The sequence below is a fragment of the Nicrophorus vespilloides genome, unplaced genomic scaffold, assembly GCF_001412225.1.
Source record: "Nicrophorus vespilloides isolate i.1.1-1 unplaced genomic scaffold, Nicve_v1.0, whole genome shotgun sequence".
Classification (NCBI taxonomy): Eukaryota; Metazoa; Arthropoda; class Insecta; order Coleoptera; family Silphidae; genus Nicrophorus; species Nicrophorus vespilloides.
The window spans coordinates 41,950-58,011 of NW_017097115.1; the positions used below are offsets into that span (position 1 = coordinate 41,950).

Genomic DNA, 16,062 nt, shown 5'->3' on the forward strand with positions numbered 1-16,062 from the left:
CTTGTATACCGATTGGGAAATATTACAAAGTCTAAATAATATGAAACATACGAAATTCAAGCTTCAACTATACGAAATAAATAAATAATCTTAAAAATAAACAAATAATTAACACAACTAAACTTTATATAAACAATGAAAATATTCTATACTTGTTTTAGAACTTTAAAATTAACTAATACTTGTTAAAATAATGAATATAATAACCAAATAAGTTATGTAAAGTATAGTAAAGAATGATACAAAATTTTCGAATAGTTCCACAATCTCACGTTTTCAATGTTGGTGCGCATGCGCGAATATGACGTCAGGGCTGTAGAGTTGAATTCGGGGGGTGACGCATCTACTAACTTCCTTTCCTACATTTCTACGCTGGTCAGCATACACGTTTCGTGTCAAACGACTTAAAAGTAAGTAATTCTCGTGTATTTATAGTAAATATTAGTAACAACCATTATTTCGAATATCCAGTAAAAGTATCTAATTGATTTTATAATGTGATTGCAAAAGTTACCAAAGATATTTAACGATTAAAAAATATTTTAGCAAATTGAGGTTAAGTTGCACACGTTGTTTACAATTGTTTTTTTTTGTACTTCATCAAATAGACCAGTTGCCTATAATATTGATGCTTTGTTTTTTTACATGTGCGTTGATTAATATTATAGTATTAATTGTTTCCTCAATTTGCAGATGCGTTACGTGGCTGCTTACTTATTGGCTGTGCTCGGCGGCAACAATGCCCCAGCTTCTGGAGACATTGAAAAGATCCTCAGCTCCGTTGGTATTGAAGCCGATGGTGAGAAACTGAAGAAGGTCATCTCCGAACTCAACGGCAAGACCATCGACGAACTTATCGCCCAAGGTATTTATTACAAAACAAAATCTTTCATAATTTGTACCATGTTTATGATGATCTTTATTCATACCATCTTTCGAATGATTATTCGTGATTTCAACAACTTATACTGATTCTTATTAATTCTAAGCATCTAAAAACGTGCAGAAAAAAACATCTTGTTAATTTGTTTATGTTTGTTTTAGGCCGCGAAAAGTTGAGCTCCATGCCAGTCGGTGGTGCCGCCGTTGCTGCTGCACCAGCTGCTGCTGGTGCTCCAGTTGCTGAGGAGAAGAAGGGTAAGTTTCACAAGCATTTAGCATTTCAAATCTTGAATTAATTCACATAATGATGATTTAACTATACCATCTTTCGACTGAATTCTATGTTGAGAAACCTTTAAACTGATTTTAAGCTTTAAATGTAGCTTAACAATTTTATATTAAATTCTCGTATTGACGTATTTCTTCTTTTACAGAATCCAAGAAGGAGGAGAAGAAGGAAGAATCCGACGAGGAAGACGATGACATGGGATTCGGTCTTTTCGACTAAAAATCTTGTACCTATGTCCTTCTTTTTTAAGAACATTCGTCTCCATAATTTTATAATAAATGACTGTTAAAGGTTTATTGGTTTTGTCATTTTTTGTCCAGAAACTCGTACAAAAAAAACAGCAATTTTGCCGTTGTGAAGTTCGCGTGTTGCGTGCGTATGCGAATGAAGCTAGTTACATTTAATTTTTCTTACTGTGGTAATCATTTTGAAATTTAAATTGTTATGTATACATAAAAGACTACTAATTTGGGTTTTAACTAATAATCTTGTCTGTTTTGGTATTATCGTTTATTAATTTTACTAATTACTTTATACTTAAAGTTCGTAATAATTATTTGATTTTCATCTAATTTTGGCTTAAGATAGTAATTGGTGAATTGCCAATTTTATTTGTATTTAATTAAGGTTTGTATTAATACTCAGGTATTTTTTTACTTAATTGTTTTTTACTTAATTTGGTTTTCTTATTAAATTTATGATGGTAAATGATATGATGATATAATTATCTTCATAATTCTATATACAAAAACTTTTTGTTTACAAATCAGCTGATCATATAGTTGGCGTTCTTATCAATTAATAAGTTTACTTCCTTCCTAACTTATCAAATCTCTTGCATTCGTTTTCAATTTCGCTAGTTCCTGCCATTAAATAATGATATTGTTTGTTGTTGTTTTCTCGTTAAAATGATTCATTTTAATGCGAGATAGAGAAGTGGGTGTATTAAAACAGAGAGGCAAGTACACGAATGACATGAGAGATATGTCAATAATTGCGTGACGTTGTCGGTATGTGCCACATGGCAGTTTAAAGTGACGCCCCTATATTTTTTTTAATATTATTTTAGCGGTGGAACGGAACTGAACGTTTGTTTCGGTGGATACTAATTTCGTTCCGTTTTCGAAGTGCTCCGTTCCTTTCTGTTCTATCAGAGGAATAGACAATTCGAGTGCAATTTAGTAGTACGCTGGGTGGGGAAAACTAGCAACGGCGGCGGCCTCTTCTTCAGAGCGCCATCTTGAAAAAGCGCAGTCTCTTGTCTGTGACCGTGTATTGGGTGTTTCGTGTAGCTGAGCTGTCAGTTGGAGAAGAGCAAGAACAATTTCTGGCAGTTTTTTTCACCGCACAAAACACTAACTGCAGGTTGCCATCAAAGTGCTCAAGTTCGACCTAAAGGCAACAAAATGTCGCAGCAGCAATTGCTACCTATACGGTTCCAGGAACACCTACAGGTAGATATCTCACCGAAACCTATGTTTCTTTTTTTCTACCCATCTCATATACCGATACACAATCAATCGCGATACCATTGCTTCCTCGGAATTAACCTAGTTTGTTAAACGGAAAATTTCTGCTTGTAATGCCGGTCGATTTTCCTGCCATTAGCTAAAATAACGTTGCATTTGAGGGGCGTAAATGGAGCGAGACTGCATTGTTAAGATAAAAACCATCCACCCCCTAAATTATTACAACACAATATTGTAACATATTCCTCACTTATATTTATACATAAACTATCTAAGGTACCCCAGAAGGTCTTATCTAACATGAATATTGTCTTATCACATGAAATTTATAAACATTGATATTGATTTATTGGTGCCATTCATATGTTATAGCAATAACGTCCATTCAATTATTGATTTATTCAAAGCAAATTGACTCATAAGCATAAGCAAGTTCACATATGATTTGATTGTACATTTACGTTATTTACGTTGAGTCATACACGATTTCTATTTTTTTTTGCGATTACCAACAGTGAGCGGAAAATATAAATATTTATTGTTATTTTAAAAATACGATACGCTATTTATACTCAGCTGATTGACATTTCACGAGATTGATATCTCTTGGTTATATTATTGACCTTTCAGTTAGGTCACATCAAAGTTCCAATTGGACTATGCATGAATGAGAAGTGAAACTAAACCTATTAAATTCATATAATTTGCATTTTTTAGCTAACAAATGTGGGGATTCAAGTGGCCAACATCTCCTTCACATGCCTCACGATGGAGAGCGACAAATTCATCTGCGTGCGCGAGAAGGTCGGCGAGACGTCGCAGGTGGTCATCATCGACATGGCCGATCCCCAGAACCTCATCCGCAGACCAATCACCGCGGAGAGCGCTATCATGAATCCGGCGTCGAAAGTGATCGCCCTCAAAGGCAAAGCTGGCGTCGAAACACATAAGACCCTTCAGATCTTCAATATCGAAATGAAGTCGAAGATGAAGGCACATCTGATGGCCGAAGACGTTATCTTTTGGAAGTGGATCTCTCTGAATACCTTGGCTCTCGTCACAGAGACGGCCGTCTATCATTGGTCGATGGAAGGTGATTCGACTCCGGTCAAAATGTTCGATAGGTAAATCGTGTATGACTAAAGAACAATGTTCTCGAAAAAACTGACGATTGATTTCCTTAGACATTCTTCGTTGAACGGTTGCCAAATCATCAACTATCGTACAGACCCTAAGCAAAATTGGTTGCTTTTGGTCGGTATCAGCGCCCAACAAAGTCGAGTTGCCGGCGCCATGCAATTGTATTCAGTGGAAAGGAAATGCTCTCAACCAATCGAAGGTCATGCTGCTTCTTTTGCTACCTTCAAGATGGAGGGCAATCCAGAACCATCGACCCTGTTTTGCTTCGCAGTCAGGACGGCGCAAGCCGGAAAGCTTCACATCATTGAAGTAAATTTGGCACAATTATTAAATTTTATTGATTTCTCATTACTTATTCTTCTTGACTAGGTTGGACAATGTCCAACAGGCAACCAACCATTCGCAAAGAAATCCGTCGATGTTTTCTTCCCACCAGAAGCTCAAAATGATTTCCCTGTAGCGATGCAGGTCTCCAGCAAATATGATGTAATCTATCTGATTACCAAATATGGATACATCCATCTGTACGATATCGAAACTGCGACTTGTATTTATATGAATCGGATCTCGGGCGATACGATTTTCGTTACAGCTCCACATGAAGCTACTGGCGGAATAATTGGTATAAAAATCTTTGCTATTTTGCGCACATTATGTTATATTAATAACGAATCGTCATATTTTCAGGTGTTAACAGAAGAGGACAAGTATTGTCGGTTTCCGTCGACGAAGATAATATCATTCGTTATGTAAATACTGTGCTGCATAATCAAGATTTGGCGTTGAGACTCGCTATCCGCAATAACCTGTGCGGTGCTGAGGAGCTTTTTATCAGTAAATTCCAGATGCTTTTCCAAAATGCGCAATACGCAGAAGCTGCCAAAGTGGCGGCAAATGCTCCTAAGGGTATTTTGCGTACCCCTGCTACAATTCAAATGTTCCAACAAGTACCGACGCCAGCCGGTCAGAACAGTCCACTTCTCCAATATTTTGGGATCTTGCTGGACCAAGGAAAATTGAACAAGTATGATTCAATCAATTTAATATTGCATTATCACTAAAGTTATTAATATTTTAGATACGAATCCTTGGAATTGTGCAAGCCAGTCTTGCTGCAAGGCAGAAAACATTTATTGGAGAAATGGTTAAGGGAAGAGAAGCTTGAATGTTCCGAAGAATTGGGCGATCTTGTGAAGCAAGGAGAACCATCTTTTGCTTTGGCAGTTTATCTTAGAGCCAATGTTCCCGCCAAAGTAATTACAATATTTTATTCTTGTCACTATTTTCTTATGATTTTATTGTTTTAGGTTATTCAAAGTTTCGCGGAAACTGGACAGTTTCAGAAAATTGTCATCTACGCGAAGAAAGTCTCCTACACACCGGATTACGTTTGTTTGCTGCGCACAGTAATGCGTACAAATCCAGAACAAGGTGCTGCTTTCGCGGCAATGCTGGTTGCTGATGAAGAACCGCTCGCCGATATCAACCAAATCGTTGACATTTTCATGGAACAAAATATGGTGCAACAGTGCACTGCTTTCCTTCTCGATGCATTGAAAAACAACAGGCCTACCGAAGGTCACTTGCAAACTAGACTTTTGGAAATGAATTTGATGTCTGCGCCGCAAGTTGCTGATGCTATTTTAGGTAACAATATGTTTACTCATTACGATAGGGCCCATGTGGCGCAACTCTGTGAGAAAGCTGGCCTCTTGCAAAGGGCTCTAGAACATTACACCGATTTATACGACATCAAAAGAGCCGTTGTGCATACGCATCTGCTGCCTGCTGATTGGTTGGTCGGTTTCTTCGGTACTTTGAGTGTTGAAGACTCGTTGGAATGTTTGAAGGCAATGCTTGCCGCGAACATTCGTCAAAATTTGCAAATATGCGTTCAAATTGCTACTAAATACCACGAACAATTGACCACTAAAGCATTGATCGATCTTTTCGAAAGCTTCAAGAGCTATGAAGGGCTATTCTATTTCCTTGGATCCATTGTTAACTTCAGCCAAGATCAAGAAGTGCACTTCAAATACATCCAGGCGGCTTGTAAGACTGGCCAGATTAAAGAAGTGGAGAGGATTTGCAGAGAAAGTAACTGCTATAATGCTGAGCGAGTTAAAAACTTCTTGAAGGAAGCCAAGTTGACTGATCAATTGCCGTTGATCATCGTATGCGATCGTTTCGATTTTGTCCATGATTTGGTTTTGTACTTGTACAGAAATTCTTTGCAAAAGTACATCGAGATTTATGTTCAAAAAGTAAACCCTAGCAGGCTTCCAGTGGTCGTCGGCGGTTTGCTGGATGTTGATTGCGCAGAGGATATAATTAAGAATTTGATTCTGGTTGTTCGTGGACAGTTCAGCACCGATGAACTCGTCGAAGAGGTCGAGAAGAGAAACCGCCTTAAGCTATTGTTGCCATGGTTGGAGAGCAGATTCCACGAGGGTTGTGTTGAACCAGCCACCCATAACGCACTTGCTAAAATTTACATCGATTCTAATAACAACGCCGAGAGATTCTTGAAGGAAAACCAATGGTACGATTCCAGAGTCGTTGGTAGATACTGCGAGAAACGCGATCCACACTTGGCGTGCGTAGCGTACGAGCGCGGACAATGCGATCGCGAATTGATCGCAGTCTGCAACGAGAACTCTCTGTTCAAATCCGAAGCTCGCTACTTGGTGAGACGTAGAGATCCGGAACTGTGGGCCGAAGTTTTGATCGAAAGCAATCCCTACCGAAGACAGCTAATCGACCAAGTAGTGCAAACTGCTTTAAGCGAAACCCAAGATCCAGAAGATATTTCTGTTACCGTCAAGGCTTTTATGACTGCCGATTTGCCCAATGAGTTAATAGAGTTGTTGGAGAAAATCGTTTTGGATAACTCAGTATTCTCAGATCACAGGAACTTGCAAAACTTGTTGATCTTAACTGCAATTAAGGCGGATGCCACAAGAGTCATGGATTACATCAATAGGTTGGACAATTACGATGCTCCGGATATAGCCAATATCGCCATCAACAATCATTTGTACGAGGAAGCTTTTGCTATTTTCAAGAAATTTGATGTAAACACATCTGCAATTCAAGTTTTGATCGAACAAGTCAAGAATTTGGATCGCGCCTACGAATTTGCAGAACGCTGCAATGAACCAGCTGTTTGGAGTCAGTTGGCTAAAGCCCAATTAAACCAGGGTTTGGTGAAAGAAGCCATCGACTCTTATATCAAAGCGGATGATCCTAGCGCATACATGGCTGTTGTAGAAACAGCTTCAAAGAATAATAGCTGGGAAGATTTAGTCAGGTAAATTCTAAAACATTGCATACTCTTAATTGAATTGAACATATATTAATCGGATTTTTTTTGTAGATATTTACAAATGGCTCGTAAGAAAGCACGTGAAAGTTATATTGAATCCGAACTTATTTATTCGTACGCTAAAACTGGCCGTTTAGCTGATTTGGAAGAGTTCATCAGCGGACCTAATCATGCTGACATTCAGAAGATTGGTGATCGTTGTTTCGATGATAAGATGTACGATGCCGCAAAGCTTCTGTACAACAATGTTTCTAACTTTGCTCGCCTCTCTATAACATTGGTTCATCTCAAAGAATTCCAGGTAAGATTTTTTATAATTTTTAGACTATGTGCGTGTTTCAACTATTGCCATTTTATTCGATATAGGGCGCAGTTGATGGAGCTCGTAAAGCTAATAGCACACGCACGTGGAAAGAAGTTTGCTTCGCGTGTGTTGATGCCGAAGAATTCCGTTTGGCTCAGATGTGCGGTCTCCACATCGTTGTTCACGCTGATGAGCTTCAGGATTTGATCAATTACTATCAAGATCGTGGCTACTTCGAAGAGTTGATATTGCTTTTGGAGGCTGCTCTGGGCTTGGAAAGAGCCCATATGGGTATGTTCACTGAACTTGCCATTCTATACAGCAAATATAAGCCGGCGAAAATGCGTGAACATCTGGAGCTCTTCTGGTCTCGAGTAAACATTCCGAAGGTTCTTAGGGCCGCCGAACAAGCTCATCTTTGGGCAGAACTCGTTTTCTTGTACGACAAGTATGAAGAGTACGACAACGCCGTTCTGGCAATGATGGCGCATCCCACGGAAGCCTGGCGCGAGGGACATTTCAAAGATATAATTACAAAAGTGGCCAACATTGAATTGTATTACAAGGCTATCCAATTCTATCTCGATTACAAACCGCTACTTCTCAATGATATGCTTTTGGTATTGGCTCCACGCATGGATCATACAAGAGCTGTAAGCTTCTTCACCAAAACCAATCATCTGCAATTGGTAAAGAGCTATTTGCGCAGCGTCCAGAGCTTGAACAACAAGGCCATTAATGAAGCACTGAACAACCTCCTCATTGAAGAGGAAGATTTCCAGGTAACATAAATTTATATAAATAAATTCTTGCTGTTATTATAACCATGTGGTATTGTAGGGATTGAGAACATCAATTGACGCTTTCGATAACTTCGACAATATCGGTTTAGCACAAAGCCTGGAGAAACACGAGTTGACTGAATTCAGACGTATCGCCGCGTACTTATACAAAGGCAACAACAGGTGGAAGCAGAGCGTGGAATTATGTAAGAAGGATAAGCTGTTCCGTGACGCCATGGAATACACCGCCGAATCTCGTCAAGGCGAGTTGGCCGAAGAATTGCTGGCATGGTTCTTGGAACGTAAAGCATACGATTGCTTCTCCGCTTGCCTTTATCAAGTATTTTATTTTAACTAATACTTGGAATTTTCTTGCTAAATCTGTATGTATTTTAGTGTTATGACTTGCTGCGACCTGATGTAATATTGGAATTGGCGTGGAGGCATAAGATCATGGACTTTGCGATGCCCTATCTAATCCAAGTCACGAGGGAACTGAGCTCCAAGGTAGAGAAGCTGGAGCAGTCGGACGCGCAAAGACAGAGCGAGGCCGAACAGCACGAAACTAACAAACCGATGATGATGGGAGAGCCGCAACTCATGCTGACAGCAGGACCTGCCATGGGTAAGTCCAATTGATCTTAGAGTTACAGGAAATACTTCGCATGCCATTGTTTGTACGTGTATTAAGTTCCTGTTGTTTTGTCAGGTATACCGCAACAATATGCCCCGCCGACGGGTAATTACATGCCTCCTCCAACTGGAGCCTACAACCACCAAATGCCGCCTTACCAAGGCTACGGAATGTAAAGCGTGCAACATGAAAGTCAGTGCAGCCACATACGATTCGTATAATGTATACAATTCTTTCTTTCAACTTTTAAATTTTTAAATGAATTTCTTTGTCTCTCGGCAAGCAATGCAACAATTGTGCGTGGAGGCAAAACTGAGACAATAGAAGTTTTCTTTTTTATGTTTTGTTTTGAGATTACCACTATAATTATTATTAATTATACAAAATATTAATTATATAAACATTATATACATAATTATATCCACAATAATCAAGTATAAGGTTTCTGTAGGCTCTGCTGTTGCGCTGTCGCTACTGTTTTCTGGTGCATTCATTTTAAGGCGGAATAAAGACGAAAGATAAAAGGAAACATAATACCTCCTAACACGAAAGCAGGAGGAAATTAAATTGCTTTAGTTGTTCGGTAATAATTGAGAATTAACGCAGTGCGAAGGACGTTTAAAAAAAACAGTAATAGCATTTTGTTTAGTTGGTTTGGGACGTCAGACGTTTGACCAAAAGTAATTGCCCCAAGATATATAAATATGCGTGTATGAGTAATCCATTTGCGTCCATTTTGTTTAATTAATATTGTTTTAAATAATATTTTAGATTCTCCTTTTTTTCTACCTTTGACTTATACTATATTTATATAGAATACATACTAGAAGAGTATTTTGCCAAAATATTTTTTCACACAGATTTACTTTCTTCTTGAACGAAGAAATGCTTACTAATGTTACTATTTATTTTAAGCGGAAATCATTATTGTTTGTTTTTTTCTCTATTGGGTGTTTGAGATTCATTCCATTTTAAAAAAATATCTATTTTAATATATCGTTTTCTGCAAATCGGAATCCGTTTTTACGCTTTGTTTATACTTATCGCTAACAACATCCTCCTCAAAACCATTACAATGATTGTTTCATTTATTTAATATTTAGTTTAGTGATGACAGACACGAGAGCTCGCACTGTTTTTACTGTAAATAAAGTAAAGAAATAGTAAAAATAATAATGAGAAGAGTAATACATATAAGTAATTGTTATATGTATATATTAAATATTATAAAGAAACTAATGAAATACAAATATATTAAAAAAAAAGAGCGTACTAATGTATAGTGGTTTAATAACTAGAATTGTTCGAACTTTGTTTTGTTTTCTTTCATTCAACTTAATTTAACCAGTTTATTTTTTTGTATTTAAGTGCACTTTATGATGGTCTGTAATCGAGTTACGTAGTAAATTAGTTCGTAAAAAGGAAGCAAGGAAAGAATAACAACAAAAAAAAACTAAGGTGTATAAATTTATTCCCGTCAATTGTTATTTAAATTATTGATTTAATCTTATTATTGTCAGTTATAAGTTATATTATTATTATATTTTAGGTAAAAATATTTTTGCTGTTTTAATTTCTTTCCACTTTCCTCCATTCATTCATCTCAGTATATAAATAATTTCAATTTGATATTATCCCTGTCACACCAATCCTAGATTTCCAAACAAATAAACTTATATATTTAATGAAAAGAAAATATACAATAATATTCTACATTTACAAATCTGGATGCATCAAAGTTTTAATTTTCTTTACACTTCTTTCACTTGGCTTTGTTGCAATATGTTTCCCAAATACAGTAAATTTAAATTTGTCCAATACAAATTGAAACACAGTAGGCTTTTTCAGTAGAACTGTAAAAAAAAAATAAATAAATTACTATATTAAATAATATACTGTACTTTTACTTACTCTTTAATTTATTATTTGGTGTAACTATTTGTAATGTGGCTTTGGTTTCCAATACTATAGTTCCTCGAGTACCAATCAAATTGGGAACAGTAGATCTTATCACTGTAATATCAGCTCCTGTGAGCTCACTTTTACTAAGGATTGTTGACACATTTGTCCATTCAGCGTCTGTGGGTTCAGGACATTTATGAATGCCCTCCAGATTGTCTCTCATATATGTCAACCACATGGATCTCATCTCAGCCAACTGAGAATAATTCCAACCAACTTTTTGAAGTTTAAGCAGTCCATTCTTTAAACGCTCATCTCTAGTTAAATATTTCTTTCTCTTAATATTCTAGAAATAATTAATTGGTGGTAGTAGTAGTTTATTGATGTAATTATCTATGTTTACAGTGTCTTACCACTTTTTGACGTGTCTCTGGCTTAATCTTTTCTAGTTTTAATGACCATTTACTTAGGTTTTTCTCCACTTCATTTGCAATAGAATCTGGTACAGTTTCAAACAGTAAATCTGTTATTGTACTTTCAGCTTCTAAAATTGGTTCCCCATATTGAGCTATCGGTAATTTCTCATTTAGTGCGTCATCTAAAATACATAAATAATGAATATTTATCGTAATTGTATCCACTTGAACAACACTCACTTATATTATTGTAATTAGCCATGTTGATAAATAATTAATAAAATTAACTTCTATTACAGTGAGGTTAAGTAAATATATACATTTATACAGAAGAAATAGCAACGATTGGAACCAAACTAACACCAGGTATTGGTTATTTTAAATTTTATCCTATTTATAAAAAGTAACAGGATTTTGAAATTTAAAGACATATATACATATAAATATATACTATGTTGAGAATTTTAATTCAGAAATATGATGAGAAATAATGTCTTATTGCTATATGTAACCCAACTTACATCAAAATTGGTAAGCATGTTAATGTTTAGTTCATTTGATTTGTTGTCAAAATAAATGCGTGTTCGTGAGTGCTAATCTCGTTACAGCCTTTTTTGGTAAGCAAATTTATCTGAAAAACATAATCTAGTAGTAAATATTTATCTATTTTATCTGTAGGTTACATTGAATATCAACTGTAACTTGTTGCAACAAACATGAGATACGCGCAATTAGTAATAGGGCCTGCAGGAAGTGGGAAGGTAAGATTGTAAATTTAGACCAGTTAAAATTATATTAATTAAAAACAAAAATAGAGTACCTACTGCAGTGCAATGGTGCAACATGGAATTGATGCGAAGAGAACAATTGAGGTGGTGAACTTGGATCCAGCTGCAGAGTACTTTGATTATCAACCAGTGGTTGACATCAGGGAACTGATCCATGTGCAGGATACAATGGAAGATAAGGATTTACATTTTGGTCCCAATGGAGGGTTGGTGTTCTGCGTAGAATATCTGGTGCAAAATGCAGAGTGGTTGCAGGAAAAACTAGGGGACCAGGAGGATGATTACATATTGTTTGATTGTCCAGGTCAGATTGAACTTTACACCCATTTAACAGCCATGAAGAAGCTGGTGCAAATGCTTCAGGACTGGAATTTCAACATGTGTTCCGTATACCTGGTGGACGTGCAATTCATGACGGATGGAGCGAAATTCATTTCGGCGACAATGTCTGCATTGAGCGTGATGGTGAATCTCGAATTGCCGCATCTGAACATCCTGTCTAAAGTGGATTTGCTCGGCAAAGGCGCAAGAAAGCAGATCGAGAAGTACTTGGAACCGGATGCTGGTGCCATCTTGGGGGACATACAAAGCACCAGCTTCAACGCCAAGCACCAGAAGCTGACAGAATCGATAGGCCGGTTAATTGAAGATTACTCGCTGGTTCGCTTTCTGCCGCTAAATTTGAAAGATCAGGAAAATGTCGCGAATATCCTATTAACCATAGATAATGTTCTTCAATTCGGAGAAGACCAGGATGTGAAAATGAAAGACTTTGAGGACGAGGAAGAACAATGAGATTTATTTCTAAATCAGCGTGTCAGCATTGTGCATCATCAGCTGTGATGGCGTGCTCGTATTTAATATGGCGGATCTAAGTGGGCCACCCGTCGTTTCGCGCGCGCATAACAAGAAGTTAATAAATTATTGATTTGTTCGTGATTATTTTATTTTCCGTTTGAATAAGTTAGATGTGTGTAGTTTGAATCGATATAAGGTAAAGCAAAGCAACAAAATAAAATCGAACAACAATAACAAATCACATATTATTTTATTATTTTGCTTTGGCAATTTAATCCTGTTACGCATCGTTGAAATCTATACATATTTTTTTTCACCATTCGCAAATCATTGCTGAATTGATTGTATAGGGTCACGGTTATGCGCGCGTGTTTTTTTTTTGCTCGCTCAATACATTTTTCATGTGTCATGATTTCATAACATGGTAATTATTCGCTATTCACGATTACAGCAATTGAGGCCATCGTGATTAGTCGTTTGCGAATCGCCGAACGTATATATTAATTCATTAATTATAACTAATTGAAAAGTCTGAGAAACTAAGCGCAGATCCATTGTGTTGCGGCCGACAATTGCTGGATGAGCGCAAGCGATGCATGGCAAGATTAGATTAAGACAAGTGTTTTCTAAATTCTTATTTTCGTGCCCGCATCATTTTTTTTGAGTGCTTTTAATTTGTAGTGATTAATTTTATGAAAAAGTATTAAATTATTGAGAGAAGAGCAACGCACGGACGGAAGATGGAAGAACCCGTCTACAAAAGTGATTTAAGTTATCCAAAGCCTGACCAGAGCAAATGTTTAGTTTATCGGATATTTGGGCAAGTGCCTGCCAGGTTAGTGCTGTACATGCTATCATGGTCAGGATTTCTAGTTTCATTCATGATGCGTACTGACATCAACATGGCTATCGTGGCCATGGTTGAAGAACCAGAGGTCAAATATTTGAATCAGACCGATCAGTACTGCTATGATGTGCAATTGCAACAGCAAAATGAAGGTGTTACTATTAAAAATGTAAGCAAAACATTAACATCTGCTTGACAATTCTATATAATAAGTATTTTAAGGACATTCATGGAACTCTGCAATGGTCCAAAGAAGTGCAGAGCTATGTTTTGGCATCATTTTATTGGGCCTACATAGTCTCTCAAGTTGTTGGTGGTCTAGCCACACAGAAATTGGGTACAAAACGTGTATTCGGCTATGCCCAATTAGCCACAGCCATGTGTAGCCTATGTATACCATGGGCTAGTGAAGTGCACTACAGTATTGTAATTATACTGCGCAGTGTTCAAGGCTTTGCATCAGTAAGTACTTTTAATTAAAGTTATTTAAATTCAAGGTTGCCATTCATTTAGAAAAACCCATCTATATGTATGGAATGTATATAGAAAAAAAACAAAAATTAGCTTTGCAAATAACACATAATATTGACCTCATTTCTTAGAATTGTTTATTTGTTACATAAAACTGCGTCACATTTTTTCGATGTCATTTAATTATATCATTTATTGTGATCATGAAATGAATGGTGAAATCTTTTAGAATTTTTTTTTAAACAAGTCTACTTTTAAAAATGCGTTTACTCTCATACTAATTAGAATTATTATCATAGGGTTTGACATGGCCTGCTATGTACGCATTGGTTGGACATTGGATTCCAGTACCTGAAAGAAGTAGATTTATGTCGAGTTTCCAAGGGTTTAGCATTGGAATCGGTTTGACTTATCCGCTGTGCGGATTTCTAATTGCCAATTTTGGTTGGAGATCTGTTTTCTATACGACTGGATCAATCGGAGTTGTTTGGTGCGTGATTTGGTATTTATTGGCGTTCGATAGTCCGGAAACGCATCCGAGGATTTCGCTGAGCGAACAGAAATACATCAAAGAAAATACGGTGAACACGTATGAGTCTTCGAGAAAGCAAAAGGTACCGTGGACGAGCATTCTAACGTCGAAGCCCGCCTGGGCCATAGGAATCACGACGTTCGGAAGGATCTGGGTGCATTACACCTTCATTATACCTGGACCGCAGTATATGAAAACGATTCTCGGATTCAGCATCGAGAAAAATGGATTGCTGTCTGGTGCTCCTTTCATATGCAGTTATTTGGCCTCGGTTCTGTTCTGCTACATCGCAGATAAATTGGTGACCAAAAACTGGATGTCCCTCATCAATGTGAGGAAACTGTTTACGGCTTTGTCCCAGGTGCTGCCGGGTGTCTTAGTACTTAGCATTAGTTACTTGGGCTGTGATATTAATGTCATTCTCGTCGTTTGGTTCATTGCTGTAACCATGATAACGGCAGCTTATGCTGGAGCGATGGCCAACGTCGTCGACATCGCCCCGAACTTCGCTGGACCAGTCCTGGCCTTTGCCCAAACCATTCACATGTCGGCCAGTTTCTTAAGTCCGTTAGCTGCAGGATACATGACCAAAGGCGGACACACTCTAACCGCATGGAGGAACGTCTTCAATGTGACTTCTTTTGTTGCAATTTCCACCTACATAGTCTATCAAATCTTCGGCACGGATAAGGTAAACTAAAATCAAAAGAGAATAAACAGAAAATAACTGAATATCATTAATTGCAGATTCAATCGTGGAACGAATGCGAGCCTCCCAGTAGCACAACCGAACAGGAGGCTATGCTAAAACAAAATGATACTCAGGTTCCAGTTGTAGTTACAACACCGACAAACTCGGTTGCCACTTAGCAATTTGTTACTTAATTTTTATTACATTTCAAAAATATTTTTCTCTTGTTTCGTTCCGACAATATTATGTGTACAATCTTGTAGTATTTAAATGATAAATAACAATTCAGGGCGCAAAGTTATTATGCATTTATGTCTTAACAGCCATAGCATAAATGTGATATTAGGATAATTCCACGTTTAACACAATTCTTGTTCTCAATGAGTACATTCCAAAAAAAACAAATCTATTGTTTATAATATATATATATTGGGTATATATTTTTTATATTTAGTTTTATATTTACACGGAGACTTAATAATGAAAGTACTTGATTTATTTCACCGGCAACATGTATTTAGATTTTATTATGATGATGTAATAATGTTTATATAAGAACGTTGTGATTATATGAGAATTTATGTCAAATCAATATTACAATAAAATTCGAACAGTATTTAAAGTTACCAATCATGTATTAAATAATTTATGCAGCCAGTTATACTTTGTTATAGTGAAATGTTTGAAGACTGCAGCTTTCAATAATTATTATCTTAAATTCAATTGGCTGGTGCAGGCAGTGGTATACTTGCGATTATTATTTAGAAAATTTCCTGCATAGAACATGTAAAT

The 16,062-nt window shown here is 36.9% G+C and overlaps 5 protein-coding genes across 6 annotated transcripts; 4 read left to right on the plus strand and 1 right to left on the minus strand.

The window, feature by feature from the left end:
- The first annotated feature begins 306 nt into the window (after window positions 1-306).
- Window positions 307-1,414, plus strand: LOC108558963 (60S acidic ribosomal protein P2). Its single transcript, XM_017916066.1, has 4 exons — window positions 307-410; window positions 694-865; window positions 1,045-1,137; window positions 1,317-1,414. The coding sequence occupies exons 2-4, from the start codon at window positions 694-696 to the stop codon at window positions 1,388-1,390; spliced, it is 339 nt and encodes a 112-aa protein (XP_017771555.1). The 5' UTR covers window positions 307-410; the 3' UTR covers window positions 1,391-1,414.
- A 735-nt stretch (window positions 1,415-2,149) lies between these two features.
- Window positions 2,150-9,841, plus strand: LOC108558970 (clathrin heavy chain). Its single transcript, XM_017916075.1, has 12 exons — window positions 2,150-2,625; window positions 3,358-3,764; window positions 3,825-4,089; window positions 4,150-4,402; window positions 4,468-4,804; window positions 4,859-5,033; window positions 5,088-7,090; window positions 7,157-7,406; window positions 7,472-8,191; window positions 8,250-8,531; window positions 8,588-8,816; window positions 8,901-9,841. The coding sequence occupies exons 1-12, from the start codon at window positions 2,578-2,580 to the stop codon at window positions 8,999-9,001; spliced, it is 5,070 nt and encodes a 1,689-aa protein (XP_017771564.1). The 5' UTR covers window positions 2,150-2,577; the 3' UTR covers window positions 9,002-9,841.
- Window positions 9,842-10,346: 505 nt separating this feature from the next.
- On the minus strand, window positions 10,347-11,442 carry LOC108558971. The gene is made up of 4 exons (XM_017916077.1): window positions 11,384-11,442; window positions 11,141-11,325; window positions 10,737-11,073; window positions 10,347-10,678 (listed from the first exon to the last, which is right to left on the minus strand). Exons 1-4 carry the CDS (start codon window positions 11,403-11,405, stop codon window positions 10,542-10,544), a joined length of 681 nt encoding a protein of 226 aa, XP_017771566.1. The 5' UTR covers window positions 11,406-11,442; the 3' UTR covers window positions 10,347-10,541.
- A 217-nt stretch (window positions 11,443-11,659) lies between these two features.
- On the plus strand, window positions 11,660-12,967 carry LOC108558982 (GPN-loop GTPase 3). The gene is made up of 3 exons (XM_017916092.1): window positions 11,660-11,760; window positions 11,822-11,904; window positions 11,959-12,967. Exons 2-3 carry the CDS (start codon window positions 11,860-11,862, stop codon window positions 12,724-12,726), a joined length of 813 nt encoding a protein of 270 aa, XP_017771581.1. The 5' UTR covers window positions 11,660-11,760; window positions 11,822-11,859; the 3' UTR covers window positions 12,727-12,967.
- On the plus strand, window positions 12,806-15,900 carry LOC108558981 (sialin). Of its 2 annotated transcripts, XM_017916091.1 has the most exons (5): window positions 12,806-12,925; window positions 13,411-13,745; window positions 13,799-14,038; window positions 14,347-15,270; window positions 15,327-15,900. In XM_017916091.1, exons 2-5 carry the CDS (start codon window positions 13,470-13,472, stop codon window positions 15,447-15,449), a joined length of 1,563 nt encoding a protein of 520 aa, XP_017771580.1. In that variant the 5' UTR covers window positions 12,806-12,925; window positions 13,411-13,469; the 3' UTR covers window positions 15,450-15,900. The 2 variants fall into 2 exon arrangements, with proteins under 2 accessions (XP_017771580.1, XP_017771579.1); XM_017916090.1 differs by lacking the exon at window positions 12,806-12,925 and having other exon boundaries at window positions 13,012-13,745.
- Window positions 15,901-16,062: the final 162 nt, after the last annotated feature.